The following is a 25,774-nucleotide window of genomic DNA, read 5'->3' as shown; positions in this document are numbered from 1 at the left end:
TAATTGGTGCTAAATTGGCACAATTGGAGATACGTATGAATAACTGACCTTAACCAGCACTAATTGGAAGTAATTAGCAGTTGTGCATAACTAACTTATGCCCCTATTCTGTAAACTGAGCGCCTAACTTCTCTCATGTGCAAATGCAAAGGGGGTGTGGCTGTGGGAGGGGCATAGGCAGATCAGGGTGTTCCCAGGATTTTGGCATGATGTCATAGAATATATATGCAAGACATCTCTATATAAAAAAAAATTAATATGTGTATATAGGTCCATCAGAGAGTGGATTGTCCTTGTATATTTATGTATCATAACATAAATAGGCTTCCATACCTATTTTCCTTGTCGGTCCAATTTTACTCTTTTTTTCGTTTGTGAAATTTTCAATGTCCAACAATGAAAATCACTTCAGTGTCTAATTCTCAAAAATATCTTCAATATAGTCAACAATTTGACAAGTACTTATCTTCAAACGCCGTGTATATCTTTCTCATTGGTAGCCTGTTAGAATAAATTGGACCGCAATAACTTCCAAAGATTCTTCCACTAGTCCATAGCACCACATTTTGCCATTCTGAATGCGTCAAATTGTTGGATATATTGAAGATATTTTTGAGAGTTAGACTCTGAAGAAATTTTGATTGTTAGACATTGAAAAATTCACAAAAGAAAAAAAGATAGTAAAATTAGACCGATGAGGAAAATAGGTATGGAAGCCTATTTATGTTACAATACATAAATATACAATGACAATCTCTGATGGTCCTATATATACATATTTAAAAAACATTTATATAGGGATGTCTTGAATATATGTTTCCTTAGTTGAATATTGAGATCCCTTTAAGTACAAGTGACCACATTTGAGATTTCAGACATAGAATAGAATCATTTACGCACCCACTGGTGATAGTTAGGTGCTAGCATTTACACCACCAACTTAGGCACACTTCGAACAAATTCTGTAAACCTGCATGCAACGTTTTGAAACACCCAGACATGCCCGTGGCCACATCCCCTTTTCAGATAAGCTCTATTAGGGTTAGGTGCCAAGCCTTATAGAATGTTTTTTTTAAACAGTCCCAAGCACATTTACAATTTAATGATCTGGAACATTATACAACAAAGTATATTGTGGAGGATCTTCAGACCTAATGCATCTCAACTACTAGATCGTATGATTTTTATGTAGTTAGATGCAAAGCCTCATTGATCCTCTTAAAGTTCTTCCATCATTTAGATAAATATATTTTCTTCAATATTTTCTAATTTTTACTTTTGTTTTGATCTTATTTTACTCTTGTTTTAAACATCTATTTCTTCACATCATTCCGATAGTTTACTTCTTCATTCTATCTTATATTCATTGTTACAATTTCCAACATGTCTCAAGCCTTATAGAATAGCATGCAGCCAGCTACATACACAAACTCTAATTGATGCCAATTAACTGCCATAATTGGTTGACAGCACCTAATTATTACTAGTTAAGGGCTCACTGATCAATTAAGTTGCATGTGCAACTTGGGCATGCACCCAAATTTTGGTGTGCAACTTTGGGTGCCATATATAGAATCCAGGGGTTAATGTTCTTTTCTCCATTTCATCAAATACTTCTCATCTCTATCTTATCTCTCCCTACCCTATTTTCTTCTTATATTCATGTTTTTGCATTCTCCTTTCCACCTTCTTTTCTGCCCTTTTTACTCATTTTAACCTTTCATTCCTCCCATCTGACAACTGAACAGGCCTCTTCTTGGTTACTATAAAATGTCATATTCTGTTGGGAACATGAGAAGTCCACTGGATCCCAATTACTATAGAACATTGTCTTAGTTCTCTTACTTTGAAAAATTGCTCTTACCACTGAGCCACGGATGCCAGGAGCGCCAGTACTTCCTTGGGGTCCGGGAGATCCAGGAGGGCCTGAAAGGCCAGATGGGCCTCCAAGACCAGTTGATCCCTAAAAAAAGATATATCTTTATGTTGAGAAATTCATACTGACTGAAAAGAGAAAGAACAAAAACTAAAGGGACTGTATGACGTATAATGAATATGATAAGAAAGGAGGCATAAATTAACTCAAAGATCAGGTTTTTAATGCTGAGAGAGGCACTTACTAAGACACTTTCCAACCTTTTCAGTAATTATTTTTTTTGAAAATGGCTTACTGGCCATTGAGAGCTATAAATAAGAATTTTGTGGCAATGGCCTTCCTGGTATCAAGGAAGAGCTTGTCTTACTTGCAGAATATTAGTTGCTCAGATTTTATAGATATATTCTATTCTTTCAGCTTGTCATACATAAACATTTGCTCAAATATGCAGAGCTTAAGAAATTCCACTTAAATGCTTATTGTAGGAACACCATTCATGTTTCAGACATGCATACACTGGCATATAGACTATTACACTACATAAACATCTAAATCCCAGGTTTACAAAGTCGGGAGACTGCACCCTTAATCCCCCAGTGGTTTGTGTCCTTCCCAAAAGTGAAACTGGCAAGGGATACCAGGCACTTTGTGAAAATACATGTTTATGCTTCTAAAATGGCCGACATAAACATGTATATTCCAGCACATACATATGTCTATTGCTGTTTCATGAAACAGAAAGAGGAAAACTCTAATCCTCACATATACGTGCAAAATCAGCAACAAGGCGTGAGGAAACACAAGACGAGGAAGCCAAAGCCAAAGATAAATATATTGAACAAATGTAAATGTATAAATAGATGAAAATATCAAGAAATGCAATAGTAAAAATACAGTACACATGAATACATAAAACAAGTTAAAAACAAGGAATAATCAAGAAACGATCAAATCATATTTACATTTAGATTTATTCGTATGTATTTATCTTTTGTTACGCTCCTGATGAAGGCACGCCACCCAAAACACAGCCTTGTCGAGTCTTTGGATAATACAATTGCAGTACTTTGGAAGAATTAAGGTTCTACAATGGATGCTACCACTGAAAGTAACCTGCACATTAATGTCCATTTCTCAATGTATTTTAGAACAGGCTCTATGTTGGCAGATCCTATTTCTAATATACCAGCAAACATGAGACATCCCGACCTGGATGACTCAATTACTATACTATACTACATGATTTTTATATTCCACTAAGTTCAGAGCAGATTCTAAGTGGATTACAAACAAGAGTTCCTTCATTCAGGAGAAGTATAATAGAAACATCTAAAAACTTAAATCTATAATTCCATTTTGTATGTCCTTTCTAAAATGCTGCTTAAATTTTCCATTCAGCTATGAATGACTTACTGTTGGACCTTTAGAACCAGTTGAACCATCTGTTCCATCTGATCCCTAAGAAGAAAATATATCAAAATAAGTACTAGAATATGTTTCTTGTTTGTAAAGAAATGCAATGTAAAACATGATATAAAATGAATTAGACATTGTAAACATCCAAGTAAATCAATAATGAAATGGATGAAAACTGTTAGAAAACAGTGGGAAAATAGGATGAACCCCTGTGAAGTAGACCCTGAAGTAGTGATGCAAAACGTTGGCCACCGTTGGTTCTAGGGGGATCGTGAGTCAAGCAGCTCGTGACACTGCTTTACAAGATAAGTACACTATCCTCTAAGAAAATCTGATTGCTATATTGAGACTTGAACTGAAGATTTTTTGGTCAGAAAGGATAAGATTTTTGTGGAAGATTTTTGCCAGTGATGAAGATGTAATCCTTGAGATCAATGTACAGTTTTTAAAATCTTATGATTTAGAGCTCTTTGAGGCTTTTCCTTCCATTTAAAGAATCCAGTAAAAAAAGTTCTTTTGTGGAATATTTATACTTTTGTTAGTTATTGGCTATCAGTGATTCCACACACCTATTGTGTATTTGAAGTGGCCATTATATTCTCCTGGAAAGATACAGCATTGCTTGTTTATGATAGGCAAACTGGTGTAAAAAGGAAGACTGTCAGCTCCTCCCTTCTCTCCACACTACTTCTTTCTCTCCTCTGGTACTAAAGGTCATACTGGAATGGGTCATACATATTAGGAAGGCTCAAATACATGGTAGTGTAATTACTGATAAACTGCCGCCAGAAATATATTTCCATTGGACTGCCATGTCTGGTGACTTCATTGAGTGTAACTTAGGTGGAAAACTATTTTGCATGATCTGGATTGGTCATTGCTGCCCTAGTTAATATGCACTAATAGGAACTGGAAAAATAGGAACTTCAAAACTTAGTGGCATTCTGAATCATATCAAATATGACAGATCCATTTTTCAGCCTAAATATTATTCCCTTGTGCAATTACAGATGTTCAGAGCATTCAGTTTGCTGAACTTACAGGAAGACCTTGTGATCCAATTAGTCCTTGTGCTCCGGTTTCACCTCTTTGTCCTTGAGGACCCTCAGGGCCACGTGCACCTGTTGGGCCAGCTTCACCCTAGAGTTACACAGAGAAAGAGCAAAAGGTTGTAGAGTCATAAGAAATATTTCAAGCACTGGCTGAAAATGATTCTTTTTACTAAAAAGAAAAGTAAATAATTTTCTGCATTTCTTTTTATTAATTAGGAGAACCACCTAGTTGTGATCATGCCCTTGAAGGAGATTGGACATGTTAAGGGAATAATGGAAAGCTAGTTTCAACACCGAATAGCTTCCTGAGATTGACAGCTGCACTGGAGACATAGATGTTGGGATATAATTGTATTGGGAACAGAGTATTCTTTGTTAACTGATGTTTTGGAATAAAGCTGCGGTCAAGATTGTTTCCACATAAATAGACAAGTTCCTGCGATTATTGTTAGAGTTTGAGTGTGGATGGTGTTGGGGCAGGTGACCTAGTGCTAATGCTAATGTTATGTTTATTAGTTATATAATTTTTCAGTTTTAGCCTAGTCAAATTGTTCTAGATTTTCAAGCATTACTTTAGGTATTGGATTAGGAATAATCCTTAATAGGGATCTGGTGATATCCTGTCAATTTCTGATAAGGGGCTCCCGTCAGCTCTGCCCCAAATGTGTTAACTTTTTGTCAACCTAGAATAATTTAACCAAGGGCTGCTGGGAGTCCCTGAGATCACCTTCTAGCATATCACTAACAATCCTTACATAAAAATATTTGTGGTTGAAATTTTCAGATAACTATAAACATGTGACTGGTTTTTAGCTTTGCTTTTACTAATAAATAGCGAGATTTACTAAAGTGTGCTACTATGTTTGAATGTGTTAATACTGTTAACATGTATTAGCAAATAAGTCCTATTGCACTTCAGTAAATTAGCACAAAATTTACACCATCTGCTAACTCTGAAGTATTCATTCAATGTTATTTGAACAATTCTTTATGACAAAAAAAATGTAAAATACAGTTTTTATAGAAACATCCTAGTATTTAGCCTGGCAAGATCATCATAGAGATGAATGAATAACTGTTTGACCAACACTTATTTGTAACCCTACTCATTTATACAGAACACAATACTCCAAACCCCAGACATAGAACTCCAAGCTACAAAAGCAAGAATTGCACCAGATCAAGTCCTATGTACTAAAGGTTTTCTCTCATTTTGTACCTAAGGTAGGGCTTCCCAAGTCTTTCCTGGGGTCCCCACAGCCAATCAGGTCTGGGATACACAAACTGAATATTCATGAGATCAATCTGCATGCACTAGGGGCCCTAATTACCAAGCTGTGCTAGAGGTACGCTAGCATTTTTAGTGCACGCTAATGCTAGAGACGCCCATAGGAATATATGGGCACATGCTAAAAATGCTAGCGCACCTTAGTAAACAGGGACCTAGATTCTGTGCATATTTCTTACGTGTATCCGGACACTTGACTGGTTCTGGGGTCCTCAGGATAGGTTTGGAAGGCCTTAATATAAAGGGGAAATGCTTAGTACAGAGGGTCCTTGATGTCCTTCATGGCTTGAGGATAAATGTTAACTCTGATTTAACAAGAGAAAAAACAATATATGTCATTAAAGTGAGGTTCACCTTCCGCTTTTTTTTTGAGAAAGTGATAAGGGAACAACTATAACTTATTTTCTTAAACTAATACTGGGTGTATTCCAATAACTAAATAAGTATAGTCTAAATAAATAAATAAGGGCCTTTATACATGCTAACGTGGGACTTTCCCATGCGTTAATCCCATTTCTAACACTTCCATAAAATACAGCATTTTCAATTTTTTTTTAATTTGCAGGTTGTGTGCTAATGCTTTCAGTGCACGGCAACTGCAAATAATTAATGTGGGAGCACTTACCAGCTTCTGTTTAGGAGTTGCTAAGGGCTCCTATGTTAACACTGCATTAATCACTTAGGAGCCCTTTTACTAAGTCGCATAGAGGGGCATAATCGAACGGGGGCACCCATCTCTAAGGGGCGGAGCCAACCGTATTATCGAACAAGATGGGCATCCATCTTTCGTTTCGATAATACGGTCGGGGCCAGCCAAATCTCAACATTTAGGTCGACCGAAATGTTGAGATCGCCGGACTTAGAGATGGCCAGCCTCGGTTTTCGATAATGGAAACCGAGGCTGGCCATCTCAAAAACGACCAAATCCAAGCCATTTGGTTGTGGATATCTCAGCTGAAATCCAGACCAAAGTATCGGCCTGCCTGTCTGACATCGCTGCCTGGATGTCTCGCCGCCACCTGAAACTAAACATGACCAAAACCGAGCTTCTCCTCTTTCCCCCTAAACCTGCCTCTCCTCTCCCCTCATTCTCTATTTCGGTAGATAACACTCTCATCCTCCCTGTCCCGTCTGCGCGCAACCTTGGAGTCATCTTTGACTCCGCTCTCTCCTTCTCTGCTCATATTCAGCAGATTGCCAAAACCTGTTGTTTCTTTCTCTATAATATTAAAAAAATTCGCCCTTTCCTCTCCGAGGACGCTACCAAAACCCTTACCCACACCCTTATCACCTCTCACCTAGACTACTGCAATTTGCTTACTACTACTACTACTTAACATTTCTAAAGCGCTACTAGGGTTACGCAGCGCTGTACAATTTAACATGGAAGGACAGTCCCTGCTCAAGGAGCTTACAATCTAAAAGACAGGTGTACAATCTAAAGACAAGTGTACAATCTAAAAGACAGGTGTACAATCTAAAAGACAAGTGTATAGTCAATCTGATAGTGCATACTATATTTCTCGAAAGGTTAGGTGCCGAAAGCAGCATTGAAGAGGTGAGTTTTAAGCAGAGATTTGAAGATGGGTAGGGAGGGGGCTTGGCGTAGGGGTTGAGGAAGAGTGTTCCAGGCATAGGGTGAGGCAAGGCAGAATGAGTGGAGCCTGGAGTTGGCAGTGGTGGAGAAGGGTACTGAAAGGAGGGATTTGTCCTGAGAGCGGAGGTTACGGGCGGGAACATAGGGGGAGATGAGGGTAGAGAGGTAGTGAGGAGCCACAGACCGGGTGCATTTGTAGGTAAGGAGGAGAAGCTTGAATTGTATGCGGTATCTGATCGGAAGCCAGTGAAGTGACTTGAGGTCTCCCACTCAGCCATCTATCTCCTCTTCAATCTGTCCAAAACTCTGCTGCGTGTCTTATATTCCGCCAGAGTCGCTATACTCACGTTAGCCCTCTCTCCTCAAGTCGCTTCACTGGCTCCCTATCTACTTCCGCATACAGTTCAAACTTCTCCTTTTGACCTACAAGTGCATCCACTCCGCAGCTTCTCAGTACCTTTCCGCTCTCGTCTCTCCCTATGCTCCTCCCCGTGAACTCCGTTCGCTGGGTAAATGTCTCCTGTCATCCCCCATCTCCCCCACTGCTAACTCCCGGCTCCGTTCCTTCTATCTCGCTGCTCCCTCTGCCTGGAATAGACTCCCTGAGCCAGTACGTCAGGCTCAGTCTCTGGCTGTCTTCAAGTCTAGGCTTAAAGCCCACCTCTTTGCTACTGCTTTTGACTCCTAACCATGACTCTCTTATTCAACACCCTCACTTATCACCCCTACTACTGCAATTTCCCCACCCCTAGCTGTCTGTTCGTCTGTCCAATTTAGATTGTAAGCTCTGTTGAGCAGGGACTGTCTTTTCATGTTAATTTGTACAGCGCTGCGTAAGTCTAGTAGCGCTATAGAAATGTTTAATAGTAGTAGTAGTAGTAGTAGTTGTGGGAGGAGCCACCATTCGTAGTGCACTGATCCCTCCTGACATGCCAGGACACCAACCGGACACTGCAGTGGACTTCACAAATTGCTCTCAGGTGCATAGCTCCCTTACCTTGTGTGCTGAGCCCCCCAATCCCCACCACCCCCACCCCCCCAAACCCACTCCCCACAACTGTACAACAGTACCATAGCCCTTAAAGGGTAAAGGGGGGGAACCTACATGTGGGTACAGTGGGTTTCTGGTGGGTTTTGGAGGGCTCACATTTACCACCACAAGTGTAACAGGTGGGGGGGGGGGGGGTGGGCCTGGGTCCGCCTGCCTGAAGTGCACTGCAGTACCCACTAAAAACTGCTCCAGGGACCTGCATAGTGCTGTGATGGAGCTGGGTATGACATTTGAGGCTGGCATAGAGACTGGCAAAAAATGTTAAAATTTTTTTTTTTTTAGGTGGGAGGGGGTTGGTGACCACTGGGGGAGTGAGGGGAGGTGATCCCCGATTCCCTCTGGTGGTCATCAGGTCAGTTCGAGTACCTTTTCAAGGCTTGGTCGTGAACAAAAAGGGACCAAGTCGGCCAAATGCTCGTCAGGGCCGTCCTTCTTTTTTCCATTATCGGCTGAGGACGACCATCTCTTAACCACGCCCCCGTCCCGCCTTCGGTACACTGCCGACACGCCCCCTTGATCTTTGGCCGTCCCTGCTACGGAAAGCAGTTGAGGATGGCCAAACTCGGCTTTCAATTATACCAATTTGGCCGCCCTTAGGAGACGGGTGACCATCTCCCGATTTGTGTCGGAAGATGGCCGCCCTTCTCCATCGAAAATAAGCTGGATAGGCGCCTTTGAGTGCCTAATGCTTGTCAGTTTTTAGTTACTGCCTGGCACCCGCATGGCCCTTGTGGTAATTTCATTTTTGATGCGCATTCGCTATGCACGCTGGAAAATATTTTTATTTTCTGGTGCGTGGACATTGTAAGTAATATACTATGCCATACTTCGTATTGTTATTTGAATGTTTTTACTGCTGTAATTGTCAAATTGCTCATATTTGATTTATTGTTATTGTACACCACCTTGAATGAATTCCTTCAAAAAGGTGGTAAATAAATCTAATAAATATATAAATAATAACATGAGTTCCTTAATGACGTCAGCACCAATTTTGACCCCAAAAAAATCAGAGCTGGGGATATGAGCTATATCATAGAAACCTGATTCATGTAGATCAAAGAAACTCAGCTTAATATTTCATACTTGATGTTTTGGTGATTTTGTAAGTGGTTAAAATATCAGTTCTTACCTTTGAACCAGGTATCCCAGGAAAGCCAGGAGGACCAGATAAACCAATAGGACCCTATAAAGCAAAAAGAAAATATGAGGCAAAATTCCTATATAATACGTTATATGGTTATAATATGATCTATGTGTAGTATAAATCACAGATATGAGCCATGTTCTAGAACTGGAAAACCCCAAGTGCATTATTGATCAAATTTTCCAATGGCAAATAGGTGCTATGCCTGTAATTCATCAGTTTTCTTGCCATGGATTACATTCTAGTATCTTTTATGTGTGGCTCATCTATTACAGGTTAATGGGATTCTTTGGTGGTACCTTATATAACAGTTAGATTTGCACAGATTTCACTCAAACTGGCAGGGGCAGGGCTGACTTAATAATAAACTTAGTCTACAGAATAGTTTAGTGCTTAATATTTATTTATTTGGATTTTGCTCACACCTTTTTCATATCCTGCACATCACATAAAATATCTGAGTGGCTAAGAAATCTAATATGATAGAGGAAATGAAAGAGAAAGAAATAGAGAGAAGAAAAGGATGAGGATAGGGTGGTCAATATTGGAGAAGGAGGAAAAGGAACTGTAATGTAAGATAGGAAAGACGGGGTAGCAGCGGGCATAGATGAGGATAATTACAGGAGTAATACAGGCACACCTCGGGGGAAGGGGGCAGCCCCAAAAAGTAACAGAGCTAGTTCGTTGAAAAGGCATCTTCAAAAAGGAAGGTTTTAAGGTCAGTTTTAAATTTTTGTAAAGAGGTGTGTGATCTAAGCTGGAGGGGTAAAGCGTTCCAGAGGGTGAGGCCAGCAACAGAAAAGGTAGAGTTATGGGTGGTTACCGAGAGCAACAGCTCAGCTGCTACCTATGAAATAATAGGTCCTGAAAGAACCATTAGTACACACATTTTAGGGATAGGTCAGCCAAAATATTTTCATTTCGTATTGTTTCCCGTGTCGTGTCCATGAATGTTCATTTTATTTGTTCTCATTTGGCTGTCTTTACAAATAAAGTGTACTCTTTTGAAAGAATGTGCTCTATTATTGGCAAACAATAAAACATTAAGTTTCTTTTTTTGTGCTTGTTTTCATTTGATAACAACAAGCAATGACATAAGAAGTCATTGGCATTTCCCATATTGTTACAGATGAGTGCCCATCTCTACAGCTTTTACCTACAGGGAGAGTGGACAGTTTTCAAAGAGCTCACTTATCTGGGTAAATAGGCATTTAACAAGGTAAATGGCTTTTGGAAGTTACCCTCATGGCTGAGTGATTTAATATTTAAAAGCATGATGCCAATTATGCATTTTATAGGATCATTCTGGGAGTGGTGTTATTGGAGAAATCATGACTGTTGAGTTAATGATCATAATCTCAAGAGGGGACTGAAACTTAATTGAGGGGGACACAAGGCTGAAAGTTTGCACAGGGCAGCTAATACCCTTGTCTATGGTCACTTTTTTTAACAAAAGACACTCATGGTAGCTTAGCTCAACCAAGTTGTTAAGGTCACATAATCTGACCATTGATCCCAGCATAGCAGGAGGAAGAATTTAAAATAATCTCACAACAATGGTTAATAAAGCTACAGGCTGAGCTCTCTGCCCAGGTTAACAGAGAATGATGGGGGCTATTTGCTAAACTGCAATAGCTTTTAACATGACAATCAATATGCATTAACAGTCATGTGCTTTAGCAGTTAATACACAGAAATTTCTGCATTAACAGCTAACACAGAGAATGGTTGGCTAATGGGCATGGTAAATTACTATGTGTTAACTGTTACCAAGGCAGATAGCACAGCACAGTTAATTGTGTCCTAACTAGGTACAGCTAACTGCATCACTATCTGCAATGCATTTAACATGAAGTTCAATATATTTCTCTGTGAGTGGGAAGTTGCTGGGAATGTCCCAATGGTTAATGCAGAGGTTGTTGCAGTTCCAGCACATGAATTTTGGCAATCAGAGGGTAATTTTATAACAGGGTGGCACTGTTCCCTCTAAACTGAGCGGGAATCCTCCACCTATAGTCCTGCCAGTGGGGTGCTGTTTCACTATGACATTTTCAATAGTGAGGGACAGGCAAGCTTTGTAGGAATCCAGAGAACCCGCATGTCCTTAGCAACTGAAAACACAATATTGAAGCAGCTACCTCTACTAGTAGTAATGCAGTTGGAGGACTCCCACTCAGATTAGAGGATATTTTATAAAGGTAAGCGAGCACCAACTTATCTTTATAAAATATTAGCACAATGCACAGCTACACTGCAGGTTTGGCAGAGGATAATTTTATAAGAGATGTGTACTTTAAGTGACGTGTATACAACCCAACTGGAGGTATTTTAGTCATCAATGTACATTTATGGACATTTACAAGTGCAGCTGGCCTCTTATAGAATATCAACCATTGTAAAAGTACGTGTATCACCATGATGGCAAGAAGTTTGCCAGTGAACATGCACAGGGGTGCATGCTGGGGCAGAGCATGCAAGTAATTGAAAAATACAGATGCAGGCATCTACACCAACTCTAGAGCTGGTGTATATGTTCATTAGGGGAATTTCGCTAGTATCTTATCAGGAAAATAGGCACCTACTTTTCTTTATATAATATCACCTATGTAAGTGCCTCAGTAGGAGCCTACCTATTTGTTATAAAATTACCCCATATACATCAGCCCTAGAGTTCGTGTAAATGTGTGTGCCTATATTTTACAAGTTTGCGCGTACATTATGGTATTTCATAATCTAGGCACATACTTGCACTCTCTGCTCAGACTTTACCCTTGTGCATGCTTACTGTTATAGCATATGCCATCATGTATTTTTAAGGTGGCCAGTATTATATAAGAGCTCAGGAGCTGGATCAGACAAAAAAGTGGCAGCAGTATGGCATACTGGTAGGTCAGTTTCTCTGGATTCACAGAATATGTACCAATAAGGATGATTTTCTAGATCAGGCGGAATTAATGAGACAATGGTTCAGGCAACGGGGATACCCCAAAAAAATTATACATAAGGCATTTAAAAGGGCGTACAATGCACATCGAGAGTGGTTATTTGATAAGGGGCGCGGGGCTGGTGATGACAGAGTATCATGCATTCTCCCATTTGTAGCCAATATAGAGACAATCAGGAAAATCATTCAGAAACATTGGGTAGTGCTGGGAGTCCATAAAATATTTCAGAGTGCTCCCCGGTTTACCTATAGGAGGGGTCCAAATTTGGGTGAAAAGTTAAAATAACGAAGGGGTCAACTAAATATGATAGGTGGTCAACATAGATGTACTGGATGCAGGTATTGTCCTTATGCCCTTGAGGTAGATTGGATTGAGGTGCCAAATCAGAGTAGAGAGAAGCGATTCCAATTGAAATCTAATATTAATTGCGATTCTGATTTTGTCATATAGGCGATTCTTTGCCCATGTGGGTTAGTATATATAGGTCAGGCAATAAAGAGAATTAAACACAGAATTGCTGAACATTTAAGCAACGTTAGATTGGGTAAAAGAGAAACCCCATTGGTGGAACATTGCATAATAGCTGGACATGTATTGAAAGATTTAAAATTTGTTGTTCTGGTCCAAATGAATACCACTAGGGGGGGCAATATTTTGCAGAGCATGTTACGAGTAGAACAGTGTTTGATCTTCCAATGGAAGACTGTATCTTCCACAGGGTTAAATAAAGCAATTGAATGGGCGGGTTTATAAGAGGTTGTAGACCATCCGCAGGGAAGTGGAATTGGAACCTGTACAACGCATGCTTGGCATCTTAGAAGAGTGCAAGCGCCATGTTGCGACAAGTCGGTTTGAGTTCCGACCTGACAGAGCTGTAAGAGTTGAATTATATCAGGTATCCTATAAGGTATGTTGATGTTTAGTTAAAGTTTAAGATTAAGTATGAGTAAAGAGTTGGCAGAGTGTTAATAGAGGAGTCCTCACTATGTCTCTTTTGGTTAGAGTCATTGCCCCTGAAGACGCTTAGAGCGAAACACAATTGTGTTGGGCTGGGTCATAGTTGGAAAGGAATGCCACAGGAGCACAGTGAGATTGATGAACATAGTGGTGAAGAAAAGAGTTGTTGGAAGAAAACATTATACAGTTCAGTGAAGATTTGATTATTGAGGAGAGGTGGCAGCAGTGGCAGCAGCAGCAGCAGTGGCAGCTCTCCGGAGGACACTAGAAGGAAGTACTGAGAGCCTTTGCAGCATTTCAGAGGTTGTAAGCGGTGCAAATGACCTAACATATGAGAATACAATTGACTTGTGTTAGCTCTTCATAGGACATTTGAAGGAACCATTTGAGCGATTGGAGTATATTGTTTACAATGATGTTCTCATTAGTATGACATACAAGATATACATTGAAGATATTAGTGTCTTGATTTTCTTGAACAGTTATATATTATAGATATATTTTTTCGCCTTTTGTTATATGAGTTTCACACAATTTCACTGTACAGTGGCCTTGGAGGTATGAGTGGAGTATGAGTGTAGTATGAGTGTTGGTGTGAGGATAAGTTTGTCTATGATTAATAAGATATGCATTAATATGCAGTTTACAAAAACTGAATAAAAACTGTGATTTAAAGTTGGCAAAGTTTGTGTTAAGTTACTGGGGAATGTGATTAAGCGATATAACTAATTGAATAAGTTTCTCACTTGGGGGAGTGTTTACGTACAAAAATGTTAGCTATAACTCGGTAGATACCCAGAAGCCTGATGACAAATGCAAAACAAAATATAGAGAGAGGGGTACAGGAGAATTCAGTATAGGCTGTAACCAACAGCCAAGCTCAATTTCAGTGAGAATGCTGATGCTTTCAGCTCACTTTATAAGTTCCATACATCATCAAGACTCCTTAATGTCCCCCCTCAAGATTATCCCCCTCATGTTCCAAATGTGTACTCAATGTTGATAATACAAATAGTGGAGGTAATTAGTTATAATTCCACCATCAGATTACTAAAGACTTTGTTGCACTGTTGTACTGGGTATGAACCATCATGATGTTTGGAGTGTCAGTAACAATTCCACCAGAGGAGTACTAACTTAAGAGATAAGTGATTTGACTTTAGTCACACAATTTAATAGGACTTTTGTCCTGCCTGTTATGTATATTGATATATATTGATGTACATTGAATGCAATAATTTGGATTTAGTTTGAAGGATAGATTATAGCTTTACAACAGTGCAACAAAGTCTTTAGTAATCTGATGGTGGTGATCTAACTAATTAACCTCCATTATTTGTATATCAACGTTGAGGACACCTTCAGAACCTCGATGTGCAATGATGGTTCCATTTCAGTTTTCACTTGTTACACATTATAGATGATTGCACTGGTGAAATCTGCACATTACTACATCATATATTAAATATTATATATAATTTATTTTATAATTATACAAGCATATCAGGTTATTGTTTTGGTTGTATTAATATTTTATCAAAATGGTACTTTATTTCTTTGCTTTATTATCTATATATGCATGCAAAGGAATGATGTTCAGTTATATGTTTATTCAGGATTGTCCTGGGAGGTGTGGTGTTTGGTTTATTATTGTTGAGTTGAACTATCAAAATCTCACCAGTGACCCAAAAGTTAAACTGAAGAGTGTGCAAGACTGAAAGTTTGCTGAGGTCACCTAATACTCATACATCAGCCCTATATATATCAGGGTCCAAGAGAAAGGGCCAAAATGGAGTGCTGGAAATGTCCTGGCAGGCTACACTAAGCAATCTTCAAAGGGCACAATAAAAACAACTGTACAAAAATAAATTATATGGTAAAACTTACCACTGATCCAGCTAGTCCAACAAGTCCATTGGGACCACGTCCACCCTAAAAAAAAAAGAAAGAGAGAGAGATGCTGTTTTCAATATTAATCCAATATTACTTAATCAGGCCATACCTATATAACACATGGAGGAGTATTTTTGATATGATGTCTAAGTCCGACTTTGAACGTTTTGCTCAAAACATCCAAAATCTGTATAGCAAATATAGTGATTTTCAAAACAGCAAAATGCCAATTTTTTTTATTTTCAAAATGGCCACTTGCTAGATGTTTTTGTCCTCTGAGTGTTTCTTTTTGGTCCATTAAAAAAAAAATCCAAGTGAAAAATGCACAAAATCAAGCCATCGGGATGTAGGAGGAGCCAGCATTCTTAGTAGACTGGCCACACTGACATCCCAGCAGAGTAGTTGGGCATCCTAGGGGCACTGCCTTGGACTTCATATAAAGGTTCCTAGGTACATATCTCACAGTTGCTCCCTTATATTACATAGTGAGCCCTCCAAAAACCTTGTGTACCCAACTATACACCACTGTCATAGTGGCTGTTATATACTTTCTTTTATATCTATGGGGGTTGGGAGGGGGTCAGTGACCAATGAGGGAGTAAGGGAGGGTCATTCCTTTATTCCTCCAGTAGTCTTCTGGTCATTTAAAGCACTTTTTGTGGCTTAGCCATTATTAAAATGGGTTGAGCTCAAAACATCTTAGTTTTAGTCCTGGACATTTTTGTTTTGTTCCATTATGGCTGAAAAAACATCCAGGTCTTAGGAACACCCAAATCCCGCCCTTAGCATACCCCTGACATGCCCTCTTGAGATCTGGATGCACTGCAGATGAACTGCATAGAAAAACATCTAGAAATGGGTTTTGAAAATACCAATTTGGATGTTTTGGTGAAAAAACAACCAAATGCACTTTATGCCACTTTTTAGATTTTTTTTTTATTTTGAAAATAATCCTCATAATTTCATAAATATTATAAATGTTGAATTTTGTAGAGAACATATACTGCATACAAATATGAAAAATATCATAAATTATACTCACAGGAGTACCTTGTGGTCCAAGTCGTCCCCTCTCCCCTGGCATCCCTCTGGGGCCCTAAAACAGAATGTATCATATTTGATAATTATCTCCATGTTATAAAGTTGATAAATGGCAAGTTATTTTTTTCCTCATAACATCTATGGAAAATAGTGTCACAACATGATATTTTTTCATTTAATTATGTTTTTTCATCTTCCACAGGCTAACATTGGTTCTCATATCTATGGATGAAGTAGTATGGTTGATGTGTCAGTCCACTTTAAAGGTAATAAATAGAAATAAAACAAAAATAAAGATTTTATTTTATATATTATCTCATGTGTACATCACTGACATTTTAAAGTGGATTTACAGTATTTCACATAGCATCCAGTACATGTGAAAGTCATCATCGGGAATATATACTATACAGAGAAAGCTACATCATCACCATACAAGTTGACAAAACCACATCTTTTCCTAAGTTTTACAAAAAAAGTACATAAGTACATAAATAATGCTATACTAGGACAGACTGAAGGTCCATCAATCCCAGCATCCTGTTTCTAACAGTGGCCAATCCAGGCCATAAGTACCTGGCAAGATACCAAAAAAGTACAATACATTTTATGCTGCTTATCCTAGAAATAAGCAATGAATTTTCCCCAAGTCCATTTTAATATTGGTCTATGGACTTTTTCATTAGGAAGCCATCCAAACCTTTTTTAAACCCCATTAGCTAACTGCTTTTACTACATACTCTGACAATGAATTCCAGAATTTAATTACACGCTGAGTGAAGAAAACTTTTCTCCAATTCTTTTTAAATTTACTGTTTTGTAGCTTCATCGCGTGCCCTCTAGTCCTAGTGTTTTTGGAAAGAGTAAACAAGCGATTCATGTCATTTACTAAGCCCAAACTCATACATAACTCCAATGCCCAACCCTCTGCAGAGAATGAAATGAGAGTAGGAGTGTGTAGTCCTGTTACTCACCAAATAAGAGGTGTTACTAAGAAGTGAACTTAAAAACACTCTTGAGCCTATTATGGCTCGTGCTTCTCATTCTTATCCTTTCTGGGAGTGTGCTGGAGAGTAGAAGTCTCTTCGGTTCCAAGGGCATCTTAAGTTTGAGAAGTCCCAGAGGGGAATATTGGTGAATGATGAGTTAGTTCTATGCTCCTTGATTTCACTGAACAAGTACTTTAGAAGTTAATTCTTTAAAGAGCTGTCTAGCTTTAGATGGCAAGAACATGTGCAAATGTCATTGATCTAGTCATTTACATATGTATGTGGACACATATGCATGTGAATGACCATTTTCCACCTACACACCAAAAGTAAGTACACACCAAAATGTGATGGCATGTACTTGGCAGGTAGTGTTTGGGCAGAGCATGAGCACATATATTTAAGCTCTGTAATTTGTGGCCAGAGAATGTGGTAAAAGTGGTTAGCTTAGCAGGATTTAAAAGCATTTTGGACAAATTCCTAGAAGAAAATATATAAACCATTATTAAGGTGGACTGGAGAAAACTACTGTTTATCCATGGAATAAGCAGCAAGAAACCTGTCATAATGTTTTAGGATCCTGCAAGGTATTTGTGACCTGGATTGGCCACAGTTGGAAAAAGGATAATGGGTTTGATGGACCTTCGGTCTGTCCCAATAAAACAGTGTTTATGTACTTGTGTAAGTGTACTCATTCCACTTACTACCTCACTCACTTTTCCAATCCCTCCACAGAATCCTAAGTAACCCACTCTTCCAAAGTCCGTGCCTCCCCACCCCCCATGACAACTCAAAGTTCAGAGAACAATGGCAGTGCAATGCTTCAGGCCACATCCTTTTTCTCTCCTGCGCAGGACTCTAGTGTTATAGTTTGAACCACATGGAGGGGCATAATTGAAAGGGGCATCCAAGTTTTCCTGAGGACGTCCTCGCAGGACGTCCCGGTGTAGGGGCAGGGAAACCCGTATTATCAAAACAAGATGGGTGTCCATTTTTTGTTTCGATAATACAGTTGAGGATGCCCAAATCACAAAATTTAGGTCGACCTTAGAGATGGTCGCCCTTAGAGATGGTCGCTCCGATTTTCAGCGATAATGGAAACGGAGGATGCCCATCTCAAAAACGACCAAATCCAAGCCTTTTGGTCATAGGAGCAGCCAGCATTCATTGTGCACTGGTCCCCATCACATGCCAGGACACCAACCGGGCACCCTAGGGGGCACTGCAGTGGACTTCATAAATTGCTCCCAGGTGTATAGCTCCCTTTCCTTGGGTGCTGAGCCCCCCAAACCCCACAACTGTACACCACTACCATAGCCCTTATGGGTGAAAGGGGGCACCTACATGTGGGTATAGTGGGTTTATGGTGGGTTTTGAAGGGCTCACATTTACCACCACAAGTGTAACAGGTAGGGGGGGAGGGCTTGGGTCCGCCTGCCTGAAGTGCACAGCACCCACTAAAACTGCTCCAGGGACCTGCATACTGCTGTCATGGAGCTGGGTATGATATTTGAGGCTGGCATAGAGGCTGGCAAAAAATATTTTAAGTTTTTTGAGGGTGGGAGGGGGTTGGTGACCACTGGGGGAGTTAGGGGAGGTCATCCCTGATTCCGTCCGGTGGTCATCTGGTCAGTTCGGGCACCTTTATGAGGCTTGGTCATAACAAAAAATGGACCAAGTAAAGTCACCTAAGTGCTCGTCAGGGACGCTCTTCTTTTTTCCATTATCGGTCAACGATGCCCATGTGTTAGGCACACCCCAGTCTACACTTCCGACATGCCCCATGAACTTTGGTCGACCCCGCGACAGAAAGCAGTTGAGGATGCCCAAAATTGGTTTTCGATTATGCCAATTTGGATGACCCCGGGAAAAGGACGCCCATCTCCCAATTTGTGTCGAAAGATGGACGCCCTTCTCTTTCAAAAATAAGCCTGATTGTAAAACTAAGACACTCAAGCCCCAGGCAGGAAATGATGAGAATATGGCCTGAAGTACTGTGCTGCAGCTCTCCTCTTCCAAACTCTAATTTGGCATGGGAAGGAGAGTGAGAGAAAAGGACGTGCTACCTCATTGTTGTCATTGCCTCATTGTTGCCACTACTGCCACTGCTGAAGATTAGCTTGGACCTGGCCCCATTTTTCAGAGTGATTCTGCAGCAAGGGTCAACTTTTGTGGCCATTAAGCCATGGAATTGTGGGAGATCAGGGGCTCATGGATTACCCATAGCTGGCATAGTGATATTTTTCTAATAGGAGTGCTTAATGGGTTCAAATTGTTGAGTACTCTGGTACACCATGCAGCCTAAGTCACAGTGGGTGCTCAAGTCTGAGGGTTCACATTCTTTAGATATGACTAATGTTGCAGCCTAGATTTGGATCAAGTCTGGCAGTTCAGGCATCGCATGTTAATAGCCCTAAACTGAGGGAATCAGCTACCATGCAGTGATGACCAAGTGGTCATTGAAGTGAGTTACAATTGAGGCCTTCTTTGCCATAGGTTTGGGGCTATACATGCTCAGCAGATCAGCACTCCCTAATGGTACATCTCCCAGGACAGAAAGAGGAGGAGAGGATAGAAAGGAAGGGAAATAGGGCACAGGCTCTCAATACACATCAAATTTCATTGTCAGATTCTCTCATGAAAGTTGCAGCCACTCATCAGACATATTTGGTTATAATGTGTTCGTTGGTAGAAAGGATTATATAAAGAAGGGCGCAGATCTGGGTTTGCTATTAACCCTGTTATTAAGTACTGAACAGTAAACTCAGAAAAACGTGAAGAACAGGATGACAATAAAGTTCTGAGAAATAACAGAATAAAAAGCTGCCCTACTGAGGCCTGTACTTCTGGCTGCATTTTCATAGATATTAAAGAAAGCTCTGATTGGACGCCCAACAATGAAAAATTGTCACAACTGATTATGGTTAGATTATATTTCAACCCTTTCAACTATATTAGAAAATAACATTTTCTAATAAATTTGAAGTTCTGATTATACCCACCGTGGGACCATTTGCTCCTAAAGGGCCTGTTGGACCGGATTCACCCTAAAATGTAAGAGAGAAAAACAGATATGTTATAAAGAAGTAACATCTTAACACTTGGAACTTTTGTAAGTAAATATAAACTTCCATTACGAATATTGCATTGGCACATTCTCTCCTTTGTTAGCCACTGAATGGAATTTCTAAATGGAATCTGTTATTCTATTATGCATAATTTCATGTTAAATGTAGACTTTTAGAAAGTCAGATTGTCAGATGATACAGTAACATTAAAAACTCTGCCGTTCAAAAACAGTTTTATCCTGTTTTGCCCGAGGCAAATTACCATTCCAAATGGAAATCAATGAGCATGGTGGCTTTCAATCATGCTGTATTTTAATTTGATATTCATGTGATGCAGTCTACTGGTTGCAAGACAGAGCTCTGGAATCTCACACTAGGATTTCATCACTCCTTCTTATCACTACATGATCACTTCCAAGTTTCTTGGGCTTGACCTTGAAGCCTCGTCTTCTATTACTTTCTATGTATGCAACATTAATCTAATGACTTGGAAAACACTATATGGAAATCAATTTATCCATCCACCTCATATTCCTTTATTTTGTAGTATATATTTTGGTTAACTATAGTGACATCAAAAACATCAATCATTCCAGTGCTCTAATTTGTCAATTCAATGTGCTTTGTAATAATGTGGCACCATAAGGAAAAATGAATGAAAATGATGCTCCAGCAAAAAAGCATTGCTTTGTAATCAGTTTGGTTATAAAGGGCTGTATAACAAATGCAAACAAATAAACATTTATTTGTGTTCATTAAACTACCTTTGTAGAGCTTTGAGGAGTTCTACTGAGCTGGACCAAAAAGTAAGTTTCTATATTGATGAGGATGAATTCACCCAAGGAGTTTTTTTTTAATTGATATCTATTGAAAAGTAAAGGGCTAACCGGAATGACTAATTGAATGCAGCCACAAGAGGTTCAAGAGTCTGCTTCTCCATCCATATTGTTTAAAAAAAATGTATTGGAATGTTAACATTTGCAGAAATAAAGCAATAAGGTATTGCCAAAGAAAGCAGTGTCCTTCTTTAAAGCACAGAGCATAAGACAAAGCTAAAATCAAAGGATATAAGTGAAATGTCCTTCAGAATCTATCGTTTTAGCATGGGTTTGTCCTCTTCTTGTCCTAAATCTACCATCTCAAAAGTGACTGATAAGGAAGTGAAATCATATATTTTGCAGCTTACCATCATGATGTTTAGAGTCAAACACTTCTAAGAAAATGGAAGAGTCATATGTATAGGAGCCAAATTTTCAAAATTATTGGGGAGGGGGGCTAAATGCAACAGAAATCACCTCTCCCTGCACATAGTCCAAGACTTTGTTCAATACTGGAGGTGCTCAAGCACCCACAGAGCTGGCTCCTATGGTAGTATGGCTAATTAAGCCATCACAGAATATATGGATCACCAATGGTGGAAATACATGTGAAGTGCAATTCTGTAACCTAGCCACTCGCATTTGCATGACCCTTGTACTGCTACTACTACTACTACTCATCATTTCCATAGCACTACTAGACATACACAGCGCTGTACATTAAACATGTAAGAGACGGTCCCTTCTCGAAAGAGCTTACGATCTAATCAAGAAAGACAAACATGATAAATAAGGGATAAGGGAATTACTTAAGGTGGGAATGATATAACAGGCATGGATACTGAACAAGTGAATAGAAATTAGGAGTTAAAAGCAGTCTCAAAAAGGTGGGCTTTTAGCCTAGATTTGAAGACGACCAGAGACAGAGCTTGACATACTGACTTAGGAAGTCTATTCCAGGCGTATGGTGCAGCAAGATAAAAGGAACAGTCTGGAGTTGGCAGTGGAGGAGAAGGGTACAGATATTATTATTATTATTATTATTATTAGCATTTGTAAAGCGCTACCAGACGCACGCAGCGCTGAACACCTGACACAGAGAGAGACAGTCCCTGCTCAAAAGAGCTTACAATCTAAAAAATACAGACAGACAAGACAATTAATTAAGGGTGAAGGAAGTACTGGGTGAGAAGGTACAAGGGGAGGGCAATTGAGCAGTGGCTAGGAGCCAAAAGCAGTGGTGAAAAGGTGGGTTTTCAGCATAGATTTGAAGACAGGTAGAGATGGAGCTAGACGTACAGGCTCAGGAAGCCTATTCCAGGCATAAGGTACCGCGAGGGAAAAGGAACGAAGCCTGGAATTAGCAGTGGAGGAGAAGGGGGACGACAAGAGAGATTTGTCCAGTGAGCGGAGTTCACTGGGAGGAATGTAGGGAGAGATGAGAGTGGAGAGGTAATGGGGAGCTGTAGAATGGGTGCATTTAAAGGTCAGTAAGAGAAGTTTGAACTGTTTGCGGAAGCGGACAGGGAGCCAGTGAAGTGACTTAAGAAGTGGGCTAGTGTGGGTATAACGATTTTAGCGGAAAATAAGTCGTGCTGCAGAATTTTGGACAGACTGGAGAGGAGAGAGATGGCTGAGTGGAAGACTAGTGAGAAGTAAATTGCAATAATCCAAGTGAGAGGTGACAAGGGTTTGGATAAGGGTTTTGGTAGCGTATTCAGAAAGGAAGGGGTGAATTTTGCTAATGTTGTAGATAAAGAAACGACAAGTTTTGGCGATCTGTTGAATATGCGCAGAGAAGAAGAGAGAGGAATCAAAGATAACTCCAAGGTTACGAGCCGAGGAGACGGGGAGGATGTGAGAGCCATTAACAGAGATAGAGAATGGGGGAACAGGGGGAGGTGGGTTTAGGGGGAAAAGTGAGAAGTTCAGTTTTAGTCATGTTTAGCTTCAGATGGCATTGAGACATCCAAGCAACAATGTCAGACAAGCAGGATGAAATTTTGTCCCGGATAACGGTTGAGATTTCAGGGGTGGAGATGTAGATCTGAGAGTCATTTGCAATAAGAGATAAGAGAGACTTACCCAATGAATAGAGTTCCCGGGGAGGAGTGTAGGAAAAGAAGAGTGGAGAGGTACTGAGGAGCTGCAGAGTGAAGACACATGTAAGTCAATAAGAGGAGTTTGAACTGGATAGGAAGCCAATGAAGTGACTTGAGGAGAGGGCTATTATGAGCATAGCAACACTGGCAGAATATAAGCACTGCAATGGAATTTTGAACAGTTTGAAGAGGTGAGGGATGGCTTAGTGGGAGACCTATGAGAAACAAGTTGCAGTAATCTAAGTGTGAGGTAGATAAGGAGAGTGTGAATAAGGGTTTTGGTAGTGTACTCAGAAAAGAAGAAATGAATCTTGGTGATATTATAGAGACAGAAATGACAGGTTTTAGCAGTCTGTTGAATATATGCAGAGAAAGAGAGAGAGGATTCAAAGACCCCAAAGTTACGAGCTGATGAGACAGGGAGGATGAGAGTGTTATCCACAGGCATAGAGAAAGGAGGAAGAGGAGAGGTGGGTTTAGGGGAAAATATAAGAAGCTCAGTCTTGGCCATGTTTAATTTCAGATGGCAGTGAGAGATCCAGGCAGCAATGTCAGACAGCCTGGTATCCCCTTTCAGTATCACTTTCAGGGGAGAGGGAAGGGGACAGCAGCCACTAGGAGATAAAGCATGTGTCATACCTTTGATCAGTTGTCAGCTGCTCAATCAGAGCACCTTTTTGTATCCTGGACGTGACTGAAACAGGTCTAATCTTAGAAGTCCTTCCTTTTAGACCTGGACATTTCTTCCTGTTTGGTAATTGCTGATGGATGTCCTGATTTTGAGCCCTCCCTAGTTCTTCCCAAAACACACCCGCAACACATCCCCTTGCTATTTGAATGTACTACAGTGTTGGATATCCCTTTTCTGCCTTTGTGAAATTGGAATTTGGACATTTCAAGCACACAGAGCTACTTGGTTTGTTACTCAATTTAACTGTGCATGCAAATTGGGCATGTACCCAAATCTGCATGCACAATTTTGTGCACCATATATAGAGTCAGGGGGTATGTGCGTAACTGCCCTTAGTTTGGATTCTGCAAATTGCATGTGCAAAATCCATAGTTGCAGCTGTAAGGGACATGGGCGGGTCAGGGTCTTGCCTAGCATTTGTGCCATAGGTTATAAAATACTAACAGTTATGCACCTAACTGCCTAGAGCAGAGGTGGGCAACCCCGATTCTCGAGGCCCACAACCCAGTCAGTTTTTCAAGATTTCCACAATGAACATGTATGAGACTGATTTGTATGTACCACTTCTATTGTATGCAAATGGATCTCATACATATTCATTGTGGAAATCTTGAAAACCCAAACGGGTTGTGGCTTTTGAGGACCATGGTTGCCCACCCTGGCCTAGAGTTAGGTGCAAGCATTTACACCAGTCCTTGAGCTGGCATAGGTGCTCGAGCCTAAAGTTAGGCATATAACTGTGCACTTATGCTGGTATTCTACAATGGTAATTAAGCATGCAATTGCTGATACAGAATTCGCACACAGTGCGCATCATCCTGGCATTTAATTTTAGGTGATATATAGAGAATTATTCCCTACTAGTAAAAAAGGCCCATTTCTGACACAAATGAAACGGGCGCTAGCAAGGTTTTCTTCGGCTCCCCTGCAGCCACTCGTGTCCAGCAACCCTCCTCTCCCCCTGCAGCCACCCATGTCCAGCAAACCTCCTCTCTCCCCTGCCCCCTCCTGCCACCCATTTCCAGTGACCCTCCTCTCTCACCTGCCCCCTCCAGTGACCCATGTCCAGCAACCCCCTGCCCCCCTGCAGCCACCCATGTCCAGTGACCCTCCTCTGGACATGGTTCAGCTGTGAGGCATGTTTTTTTCCCCCGGGTTCTGAAGTTGACATCATAATGGCTATGGTGATGTCAGCCTGATCTACGGAGCCTACCAGACCAACTCAGAATAAGCCATGGTCCCAGGCAAGTCAGAACGTTGGAGGTGAGAATTATTTTATACTAGTAAAAAAGGCCCGTTTCTGTTTGAAAGGAAACGGGTGCTAGCAAGGTTTTCCTCTGAGTGTGTATGTTTGAGAGAGTGTATGTGAGAGTGACTGTGTGAGAGAGGCTTCTGTTGGTTCCTGCTGCTGTGCATTCCCCGTGTTGTGCTGATTCACTGCTCCCTGTATCGTGGCTCTGCCCCTCTCCCTTCTACTGGCCAATCTGGTGTGGGTTGTGTGATGTCACTATTATCTACTCCAACTCCAGACCACCTCCAAGGGATCCACGGTTCCAGGCAGCCTCAGAATGTTGGAGGTGAGAATTATTATATAGGATGATGGGCTAGATTCTATTTATGATGCCTAAAAAGTCAGCGTTGAAAAAAAATAATCCTTGGCATATTTATAAACTACACCTAAAGTTAGACGTGGTTTATAGACTACACCTAAGTTTAGGCGTAGTTTAAAGAATATTCCTAGTGCCTGTTTCCTGTGACTGTATTTAGTCATGGCCATTTACGCCAATTAAAACCTGGTGTAATGTTGACACCTAAGTTACATATGAAATGGGCATATTCTATA

General features: G+C 40.3%; 1 protein-coding gene across 1 annotated transcript in view; it reads right to left on the bottom strand.

Annotated features, from left to right (window-relative positions):
• COL5A2 (collagen type V alpha 2 chain) overlaps positions 1-25,774 on the bottom strand; it is a 335,742-nt gene that overhangs the window by 131,130 nt on the left and 178,838 nt on the right. The window contains 7 exon segments of the mRNA XM_030208786.1: positions 1,865-1,963; positions 3,290-3,334; positions 4,334-4,432; positions 9,413-9,466; positions 15,217-15,261; positions 16,265-16,318; positions 20,255-20,299. Of these exon segments, the coding sequence (XP_030064646.1) occupies positions 1,865-1,963; positions 3,290-3,334; positions 4,334-4,432; positions 9,413-9,466; positions 15,217-15,261; positions 16,265-16,318; positions 20,255-20,299 (441 nt within the window).

Source organism: Microcaecilia unicolor, chromosome 7, assembly GCF_901765095.1.
Source record: "Microcaecilia unicolor chromosome 7, aMicUni1.1, whole genome shotgun sequence".
Classification (NCBI taxonomy): Eukaryota; Metazoa; Chordata; class Amphibia; order Gymnophiona; family Siphonopidae; genus Microcaecilia; species Microcaecilia unicolor.
The sequence above is the reverse complement of the archived record's forward strand: the minus strand, read 5'-3'. Positions and strand labels throughout refer to the sequence as shown.